The following is an 11,342-nucleotide window of genomic DNA, read 5'->3' as shown; positions in this document are numbered from 1 at the left end:
AATCTTTTTCCTTGATTAAGTTTAGCAGGAACATGGATTCAAGTTGGTGACAATTTAAAGTATACAGTTGCTAAACATTATTAACAAACTAAAAGCATGTTGTTTGTGTTCATTATTTTTAGTATACTATGTAATCGAGGTATGAATATGATTAACGGGTATTCTACCAAACATATATTTTTATAAATATCAGTTAACAAGTATTGCAGGCATTCATTTGGTTAGTTATTACTGTCATCAAGTTGAGACCGAGAAACAATGGCAGCGGAAGGAAGATAAAGGGTAAAAGGTAGGTGTGGGAGTTTAATTTGATGAAAGAGTTAAAGACTAGTAAAAGTAGTGTTAAGTGAGTGAAGGCATTGAGGTAAGAGAACGTGCAGTATTTGAAGTACAGATCTAGATCCACTCGAATCACCCCAACTCCCCGCACAATGAAAAAAAGATTAATTTTTTAGTAAAAGAAAAAAAAAACAACAATGATACTAAACAAATTCATTGAAAATGAAAACTACTATATACTCTCAAGTAATGTTAAATATGATGCCGGATGGGAGAAAAGATTATCTAAATCGATCCGACAGGTGAGAAGGCGAGAACCGAGAAGTGACTCACTTGGGTTGTAAGGCGATGCATCTTCGATGCCGATGGGTGATGGCCGGATGCCGAATGCGATATGAATATGATTGACGGGTATTCTACCAAACATTTGTTTTTATAAATATCAGTTAACAAGTATTGCAGGCATTCATTTTGTTAGTTATTACTGTCATCAAGTTGAGACCGAGAAACAATGGCAGCGGAAGGAAGATAAAGGGCAAAAGGTAAGTGTGGGAGTTTAATTTGATGAAAGAGTTAAAGACTAGTAAAAGTAGTGTTAAGTGAGTGAAGGCATTGAGGTAAGAGAACGTACAGTATTTGAAGTACAAATCTAGATCCACTCGAATCACCCCAACTCCCCACACAATGAAAAAAAGATTAATTTTCTAGCAAAAGAAAAAAAGAAACAACAATGATACTAAACAAATTCATTGAAAATGAAAACTATTATATACTCTCAAGTAATGTTAAATATGATGCCAGATGGGAGAGAAGATTATCTAAATCGATCCGACAGGTGAGAAGGCAAGAACTGAGAAGTGACTCACTTGGGTTGTTGGGCGATGCATCTTCGATGTCGATGGGTGATGGCCGGATGCCGAATGGGAGCAATGAAACCAAGAAGCGACACCGAGACAAGCGAGAAGGGGAGATGGTGGATGCTAGATCGTCGTCGATTCTGATGGACGATGGTCAAATGTTGGATGCCGGATGGGAGGAAGGACGTCGGATGGGAGGATGAGACATCGGATGGGAGGAAGGATGTCAGTCGGATGCCAAATGCAGAGAGTCGGGACTCGGGTGTTAGGCTTAGGCAGGCAGGCGGTTAGAAGAACCTAGAATGATTAGTCACTTTACCCACAGCCTATAGGTTTTTCTTTTTTTTGGCCCGTCAAGCTGGCCAGCACTAACTCGGGTCAGCCCCAAAGCAACCGAGCTAGCCCATCTAGGCCCGGTTTAAATATGGACCAAAATATTTTCGACCTAACCCACCCCATATTTAATAAAAAATGGATCGACCCAATGGGTCAGGTCTGCTACTGTGGTCACTGATTTGACATTGGAAACTGTCGACACCCTCACTGTTATCTTCACTTTTATGGAGCCCATAGTTGCTCGGCCTATCACATCACTTTTTACCACTCACATTACACATGATGTTCCTAATTAGATATGTCTAAAGCTCCCATTATCTGTCATCAAATCTATTTTCGACTTAGATTCATTTGAGATATGGAATTTTAGACCAATCCAACTTGTTTAAGTTATTATATTAATAAATCATAAATTTTTATTTAATTTAAATTTAAAATATATTCCAAATAGAAATATTGATATAAAATGACAACAATTTTGTTATTTTTTAATAATAAAATAATAATTAAATTGATGATTTTAATAAGATTTGAGTTTAACTTTTAAAAAAGAAAACCTGATAAGCCTAATACGATCCTAGCTCGACTTAATCTATAAATACCTCTAATTGTAGTTCCCTCTCGTAGTTCCCTATAACGAACATTACCTTTTCATATAGATAACACAAAATTAATAAACATTGGCTATGGTTTTGAGATTGAATATAAAGGAAAGTAAGGTAGGGTATCGTTTCTAAACTTGAAAGATTATAATGAAAGGATAAACAAAACAAACAAACTATATACCAATTTAATAATTTTCTTTCTTTCTTTTTGTTCGAATAAAATAATTTTCTTATTTGTAAGTTATGTAGAAATGTTGGTAGTTAATTAAACTCACTTTTGGAATTTTAAGACACCACAAATAGGGTATAGGATAATAACCCATACTTAAATTTCACTACTTTTCTCACACTTTACCTTCCCTTTGTAAAGTAAAAAAGAAGTAATAAGTAGGAAGTTACAATCAAATAAAGCTTAATAAATCACTTTACACATGTGAAATCATTCCTGACCCATATGTAATTAGTAATATAATTATGATACTTATTAGTTCGTAAAATGTTGATTAGAGACTTGGGTTTGGAATTGGGCTCTTGATAGACGGATGCTATAATCAATAAAATGCAAGCCCAAGCCAAATCCAAACAAAAGAATCATCAAGTCCAGCCCAGCCTAGCCCAATCAACTAATTTAATTTTTTTATTATTATTCTATTTGAATAATTTTTAACAGTGTGAAAATCAACGGAAACTTTCTTTACGAAAGTTCTCTAATTTTGCGCCATTAACAGTTATACTTTATTCTTTCTATAAAATTAACAAAAAAAAAAAAAAAAAGCTTTGCTTCATAAGTCACTAAAACTCTCAGGAGAGGAATAGAAAATGTATTGATCGATCATGAATTTTGGGTTTTCTCATCAACTTTGATCTGTAAGTTTTCATATTTTTCCTTTTTTTTTTATCAAAATTTGTGTTTTGTCAATTCTTTGCCCATTTTCGTTGACGATAGTAAAATTAGGTTTCTGTTTTGGTTGTTAAGAAAATTCACTGCTCATTACTGAGAAGTTTCCATTCTTTTGAAATGCTATTTGGGGTTTCTTATATATGTTAAATTTCACTTCACTTTAAGATAATGTGAATGAGAAAGGGATAGGATATTTCTTTTGCTTTGTGTTTTCCTTAATTTTCTCAGAAACCAAGCAGAAAGTTAGGGTTAGGGCTTTTGAGCTGTAATTAATTGTTAAGAACTTTTGAAGTTAGTTTTAGGTGTTAGGGTTTAGTTGATATGAAATTACTGCATATGCTCTATGAATATTCAACTCAATTTCGGGTTTCTTTTACTGTAATAAATTTGTTTAATCACGTATCACATGATTATTAACTTAAAAATTAAGGGGATTTAGGTAGGGGAAACTATAAATAGTTGAACTTTTGGCATTCTCACTGTCCCTTACCTAATTGAAGGAGTGTTTTTGGTTATGGTTTTAATTGAATGTTGAATCTGCTTTTTTTTTTTTTTTCATTTTAATTTTAATTACAGGTTTCATAAAAGAGTTACATAACGATGTCAAGACCCATGTTACTTGTTTTCCTATTGCTTATACTTATAATCACCTCCCAGTTTGAATGGAGACAACAACTTGTTGTTGATATTGACACGACCCCCAGCGTAACCCAGAAGCAACAACAAATTTCGAGGAGGGAAGAAGCTGTGAAAGAAAAGGTAACAAATTATTTTCAACTTCTAAGTAAAATTTCAGCTTTGTCTGTGATTGGTATAAAACATTTGAATGATGACATGTGCTGCATTGAAATATACATGTTTCATACTGTATATCATATGTATAGTCTGTTAAATATCCTGAATTGTAAATCCTTTTTTCTTTCTGCTTTTCTTTTCCTAATCAGCCTGCAAAATGTTGGTTTATTCTAGTGTAGGAATTCAGTTCATGTAAAATACAAAGCTTGTATGTCCTTATTTAGCAATTACTTTTCTATAATCTATTTCCCCCAGTTTTTTTTCCTTTTTTTTTTTTGAGTTTATCTTTATATTAAAGATTTATGTTTTTGCAAAATGTAGTGTAGTTTCAGTATACATGACATTGACTTTTCCATCTGTAGCAAGATTTGTTTTTTTGAACAAATGATGTCCATGATAAAGATCTCATGCATTGAACAAGGTCATATGATGTCCATTGTAACCTTGGTGTTTGCTTCTATTCCATATAAAAGTGCTTTTGCAGCTATTATAGCAAATAGGTTCTTTGCAATGAAGCTTTTGGACATGTTAGAAAGAGTTAACCAATGGCCTTCATTTATTATTCATTTTGTTGATACTTCATATTGACCTGCCAATGCTTATGTCTTTTCCTCAAGAAAATCCGATGTTATTACTGATTAACCTAAGAGGATTACTCATTGTATAGGCCCTATCTAAGAAAACCGAAAATGTCGTTGTGGAAAGCTTCAATATATTCAATTTGGCGGAAATTTATGCCTAGTGAGCTTGTTCTGTTTGTGCTAATAATGAAGTTCTTGCTTCGATATATTAATTTCCTTCTTACACTAATCATGGTGCTCTAATCCCACATATTCTCATTATGCTAGAAGGAATATTGGTATTTCAATCTCTGATATGCCAAAAGGCAGGAACTAGGTACTCGGAAATAATTGTGTCTGGAAGCAAATTATAATGAGGCTGTATGTTCTTGTCATGATTCATCTTCCACCAGTCATTTAACTTCTGATTAACTTCTAGTGGAAATCTATCACTCATTGCAGATCATCTTGTCACAAGAAAAGAACATTCAGAGACTTAATGAAGTTGTGCGGAGTCTTCAGCAGCAACTGTTGCAGTGCAAGGGTAATAACAAGACAACAAATGGCACTGCAAGCCATTTGACCGAACATGTTATTGAGCTTGAGAGACAGCAGATCTTGGAGGACTAGGCTAAGATATTTTTCAAAATATATGTTCTGATTGCAATGCGTTGAAGTTGTAAAATCCTTGTTTATTGAAGTGTAAGTTTGAAGTACCATTCATTGTAAGTTATATGGCCTTTTTTCCCTTTTGTCCTCCCAATCTCTTTTGAATGGAAGCACTGAAGCTGTGCACAATATAAATCGTCTGTACAATCCATAGTCATTGTTAAGTAACTGTTGTTAATTGACTCGAACTACTTTTACACTAACTAAACCTATGATGATATTGTATTGTCTTAGAATTGTAGTCAGCACCCTTTAGCTGATTGAGAAAGATAAAATCTATAATGAGCATGCATAATGTGAGATAGTTGGCTCAATATGGGCTCATATTAGACATCATAGGTTGTTGCATAATTTGCAGTTACCGACCTTGAAATCTAAACTTAACAAACAATTTTGGATGTGATTTTTTATGATGCTAACTTGCCAAGAGTAAATTCCTTGCACTGGTGTCAACTTGTGCTTCTAATCCATTTGATCTATTTGCATGCTTGATGATCTCATAAATTGACACCAAAATTACATTCATGTATGATTGGAGAATTTATGTTACTTAAAAGGAAAGCTAATGCATCTAATCTAATCCTTCTCCTAGATTTTCTTTCACCCAATGCAACAATCTGAATATAAAATAAGACTACGTTACTTTGAATTTGATTTAATGGATGAGGCCATTTTTTTTAGAAAAATATCTCTTTCATCAATGGTTCTGATATCCTGAGTTCTGTTCTGTTTCTACTGCATTCAAAGGTATATGCATTCATGTAGTTTTCTGGTCCAGTGCTCATTGGAATGTGAGCATAGACTCAGGCTTTGGGCTCTGAGATTGTATTATGGTCCTGATACATTGCTTCAGTTTACTGTATGTTTAAGGCTTTTTTTTTTTTAATGGCATATGTTTAAGGCTTGAAGCGGATATTTTAAACTCCAGCATCGGCTGTACTTCAAATTAATCAGTTTAGTACAGAACTTATTACTCTCAGTTCTCTGTAGGCTATTCGACCAAGTAAAATTGGAAGAGAAATCTGATTCGTCAATTATTTATGCTGGTCTAATTTCTCAAGTTCCAAGGTTAAAACTTGTTACTCAGTTCTCTGTAGGCTCCTCGTCTGGGTAAGAATGGGAAGAGAAATATTTACGTTAGGTCTGGTCCAAAACTTGTTACTCTGGGGTCTTTGGCTCTTGGCCCGAGCAAACCTGGAAAGAGATATGATCCCTCATCTGTTTATCTAGTTCTATACAACTTATGTATCGATCAGGATAAGGCGAATATGCGAGCTCATTACAAGTTGAGTGGCAATGGTGATTGGCAGGGATAGGTAGGGCCAACTCCAAGAAATTTATGAAGCAACAATGGCGCAACACATTGTGTGGCACTAAATAAAGTTTGAGCACATAACATTTTGTATACGGTGAAGATAATGTTAGAGATTTATGGGAGTCTTTTTGCCTGTCACACCTTAATTTCGCTTTGTAGGAGCTCAATGCAGTCTTAGCAAAAGTTCAAATTTGACAGTGGACGTGTACTAGCCTTTCACAGTTAACCCCCAACAAAAGGAGGAATGCAATAATGAAGAAGCAGGATCCAATGAAACAGAAAAGAGTCCTTTTTAACGCATCTGCATCTGTCAATGTAAGAAAGGTAGGGGATGTAACCTCAAAACTAGTTCCTCTTTGATAAATGCACAGCTAAGCCTGGGCTTGCTTTTGCTTTGGGGCATTGTCGATCAGACTGACTGAGCACTTAAATCCCAAAAATGGCTTGACATTCAAAATCATAATAGGATTAATGAGGTGTCAATGAAACGCCCCGCTCTACCCTTTTCGGTTTCAGACAACATAGGCATAAATTTAGATCGGTAAGTAGTTTTGATATTAATATGATTAAAGTTGTGAAAGTCACAATTTACAATGTTTTTATTGCATTAGGTAATTATATATTTCTTGCGCTACCATTTCTTGTCCACATTAATTTGAACCCATCTCCTGTTTCTACATATCTATAAAATTTTTCTGCACCAAGGAATCAGCAACCCATTGTGGTTTATTAAGGCCATCTTCACGACAAGTCTTCAACCAGTCTGCTACTGAATATCACATACAAGTCTAGAAGATGGCCGAATAAATCACGTTAGCTGTCTACATTTTTATATGCTATAATTTCTCTGCGTATATCATCAAAGCCAACTTTACAAAAATTTGAATGTACAAATATCCACTTTTCTGCTACCTCCTTTAACATCAAACCTCCTAGCTAATTACATTAATCAAATGTCATAAATTAAAATATATATATATATAATTTACGCCAACAAAAGATAATCTTCTCTCATCTCATAAATACCATCTCACTCACTCTCTTTAAAATTTAAATTTGATGAAAAATTTATTTATTTTTACAATTTATAAGCTACCGTTGTGATGGTTACAACTACAATAGTCATGTTACTGTTCGTGTCAACAATTTTGGCCATAACTTGAGTTCACTTATCTTAAAGCTTGTGACTTTGTGTTTGCTAAAATTTAATACATTCACATGGATTTTGAAAAATAGATATATATCAGCCTTTTAGGTGGTTTTAATTTGCTTCTCTCCGCATTCAAATAGGGAGGCTTTGAACACATAAATGGGTAGACTAACCCGTGGAAAGCTATATATCACGATAGCAACTCTCAACAAATCATCTTCTCTACCACTTAATATTTATCTACACGTTTTTTTGAGGAAAGAAGAATTGCTTACGAGAAAGTCTTCCTCCATGACTGAAAAAAGAAGAAAAGAAAACAAACATTAAATGTTTTTAAGTTATAATCTTGACTTGCACTGTTTACAAAAATCATTGATTTCATTTAATTACACGTCGGTGTAGGGGAACCTTTCCACAACTTGGGCACTAGCTTTGAATGTTTCAAGCTAGTCAATTTTTGTAGCTGCATATGCTTCTGGAAACCAATAACCCCAATATGGAAAATTTTAAGAGCATGTTGATAAAATTTTCAGCCTCCGAATTGATTTTGGTCGAACTTTATATTAAAATAGTATAGTTAATATGCATGCTACACATGCATCGGAAAAAGAAGAGAAACTTAATTGCTTAAAGGAAAAAGAAATATGAAAGTGCATAGGTTTAAAAAGAAGGGAAATGCTAACCGGTGTTTAGTGACACTAATTAAAATGACATTTAAAAAAAATTATAATTAATATAAAAAATATATATTTTTGAATTTGGTAAAAATAATGCATTAAATACAAATTGGTTTTTTAAAATAATATTTTAAATATTTTTGTAATAATATCAATTCTTAGATATTTAATTAGATTCCATTTGGTTACGAAAAATCTCCAAAAGAGGAAGTCATTACTAAAAAATTAAGGGAAAAGAAAAAGAAGGGCAGAAAAAAAAAATTCCTTGTTTGGATGACAAGGAAAATATCAAGTACCTTTTTTTTTTTCTATTCACTCAAACAGTAGAAATTAAGGGCTTTACTAAATCAGCAAAATTAAAGCTTTAAAATTAATGTTGCTACCAAAATTCAATTTTTTTATTGCCAATTAACCTATATTTGCAGTTATCAAACCGATATCACTATTTTATGGGAAAGCAAGAGAAAATATTTGTGGTAGGTTATCCCCACATTTTGTTTTATTATTTTTTCCATGTCAACCAAACAACAGAAAATTAAATCTATGGATTTCATTTTCTTGAACCAAACATAGCTTTAAGGTTTAGCATTTTTTAGATTAGTTAAAGGGTTCTTTTTAGTTCTTGGTATGAGGGTCAGTGGTCCAAAGTCTGAGTTCAATTAAATTCCTCGCGTTAAAGTATGTAAAATGTTACCGTGCATACTGTGTAAAGAACTGTATTTGTTTATGGGCCTGTCACCTAATGCAACGTATGGAAAAGATGGTTGCATTGGGATGAGTGGGTTAGTGTGAGGAACCATAATTGCCCTTTATTTGAACAGAGTCCTTGTGTAGTCTGTGTTGTCAGATCTCGATCGCAAGCATGTTAGATATGTTTTGACTTTTGTATACGCAGGGCATCCACCCCAAAAGACTGCTCCGCGACCATCCATACAAGGGTCCTTCTTGTCCACCCATTTTAGGGAATGATAACTTAACTTCACTTTTCAAAAAAAAAAATGTATGTAAAAGGAGAAAGGTGCTCTATTCTCTTTTGCCTTTTTATTATTAATCTTTGAAGAATACATTTTGCTTATGTTTTATGATCTAATGGGTTTGCATTTATGACGCATGTTAATGAATCAAATCAATAGTTTACCTAACAATTTAAGCTTGGGATTATAGGTAAGGGATCGTTTGTTCAATTTGTAACAAAATCTTTTTATCTGCTCTCAAGACCTCTGCAATCAAAATTTTAGTTTCATTTTTTTTTATGTTGGAAATTCTAGTAGAGTTTAACTATTCTGTTAAAATTTTAATTTTAATTTTTTTTTATAATTGAAAGAGGAGTGATTCGAACTCTACTTTTAAATCAGGAAGATTATGCACCAACTAATAAGTTAAATATTCGGGTGTAAAATTTTATATATTTTTGATAATTGAGAGAAAAAGGATTCGAATCTGCTCTTTAAACAGGGGATTATACGTCAATCAATGAATCAAATATTCGAGTTGATTTCAATTTAAAGATCTAAAACTCTCATATTTGAACCTTAAATAGATAAAGCGAGGTTTGATTTATGAAATAGTAAATTATAACCTTTATTTATATAACTCAGCCCCTATCGATATACAAAAGAGGAAAAAAAAGCATATTAAATTTGTCAAAGTTTATGAGAAAATAAGTAGTAAAAAATTTCCGGGTGATAAAGATAATGGATGAAGTACAAGGTATAATTGCCTTATGGATTAAGGAAAAGAAACATACAGATTAAATGCCTTATGGATTGTTTGTTCTAGTTTTGAAGATTAACATGCTTAGTTGGTGTATCAAGTTGCGTGCAATTTGGTCTGTATTTATTCTGCTTTAAATCTCCATAACTCCCGTTGTCAATATGTTTTACATGTACAAGCATAAAGGCTTCAAACCCTATATTCAATATGAATGACATTCTATTTTTTTTCTTAAAAAAAAAAAACTCCATACACCACTAAATAAACAGAAAAAAAAAAGATGAAGGAAAATGACAAATTCCGCGAATTTCAATTGGCAGGCGTGCACTTATTCAAAATAAAACCTGTGGAGATAACTTTACATTATGGACATATCATATGAAAACAGAAAAATGAGTACTGCATCAAATTATATTAGCAGAGTTTTTTTTTTTTTTTTGTGTTTGTTTAATGTTCAAATACACCAATATTCTTCGGACATATAATGACTTAACTGATGAACTTGCGAAAAGGATTTTAATCGCAATCAAGATATGCTATTAGTGTTTAGTTAGTTTATCATGGAATCAAATGAGTGTTTTATTTGTAATAATGGTATCCTGTCATATTTTCTATAATAAAAAAAATATGATTTTGCTTAAAAAGATAAAAAAGAAAATCTTCAACTTACCAGTCTTGCGAAGGTTACGTAGGTTGGTAAATTAAATGCACGACTGTCAAAATTATTGCATGAATTTAAACAAACTTTAATGCACCAAAATCAAAGAAAAAAATGAAAATATAATTGCATTTGGATAAATTTCCACCTACTCAAGTCAGAAACTATTTATTGAACAATTCCTTATGCAAGCTAGGAATTATAGCCAGCATTTTCCATGAAGCCATAAAAGAATTACTAGTAAGGAACGTTTCAGCCTTTTAAATGCGGCAGCAATTATAATGGTAGCCTCTAAGTTTTTTCTGTTTTGGATTTTTAAGCAGTGAGAATTAATAGATTTCACCTGATCAAGAATAATATTATAAAAAATACAAGAAAATTAGGATTATTTTTCATAAATTAAAAATAAGTTGGTATATTGGTTTGAAACTTTAAACATATACTAAAAATTAGTTTTCATGAATGTTAGAATTTATTTTAACCCTATTGTTTCAAATTAATTAAGATTTGGTTTGATTTATATTTATATTATTTGTTATTTAATTTTTTAAAAAATTATTAAAAAAGTAAAAAAATAAATAGAAAAAAAGTATCAAATAAAAGGAGTCTAAATTAGTTACTAGTATTTGTTATTATGTTAAAATTAATTTTCAATACATAGAATGGAGGCAACCAGAAAGAAACCCAACCACACTCAAGAAGCCAGGCTATGTAATATTATCCCCTAAGGGCAAGATCCAAGTACATTGTTAATTTTAAAAACATATGCAAATAAATTCGTTGATTCTTATATATGAAAAAGGCATAATTGTGAAACCTTACTGCAC

General features: G+C 32.3%; 1 protein-coding gene across 1 annotated transcript; it reads left to right on the top strand.

Annotated features, from left to right (window-relative positions):
* The first annotated feature begins 2,769 nt into the window (after window positions 1-2,769).
* Window positions 2,770-5,238, top strand: LOC18590255 (uncharacterized). Its single transcript, XM_007015669.3, has 3 exons — window positions 2,770-2,944; window positions 3,555-3,737; window positions 4,796-5,238. The coding sequence occupies exons 2-3, from the start codon at window positions 3,579-3,581 to the stop codon at window positions 4,961-4,963; spliced, it is 327 nt and encodes a 108-aa protein (XP_007015731.2). The 5' UTR covers window positions 2,770-2,944; window positions 3,555-3,578; the 3' UTR covers window positions 4,964-5,238.
* The last annotated feature ends 6,104 nt before the right edge of the window (window positions 5,239-11,342 follow it).

The sequence above is a fragment of the Theobroma cacao genome, chromosome 9, assembly GCF_053813885.1.
Source record: "Theobroma cacao isolate CCN51 chromosome 9, ASM5381388v1, whole genome shotgun sequence".
In the NCBI taxonomy this organism is placed as follows: Eukaryota; Viridiplantae; Streptophyta; class Magnoliopsida; order Malvales; family Malvaceae; genus Theobroma; species Theobroma cacao.
Note: the sequence above shows the minus strand (reverse complement) of the source record. Positions and strands in the feature narration are given on the sequence as shown.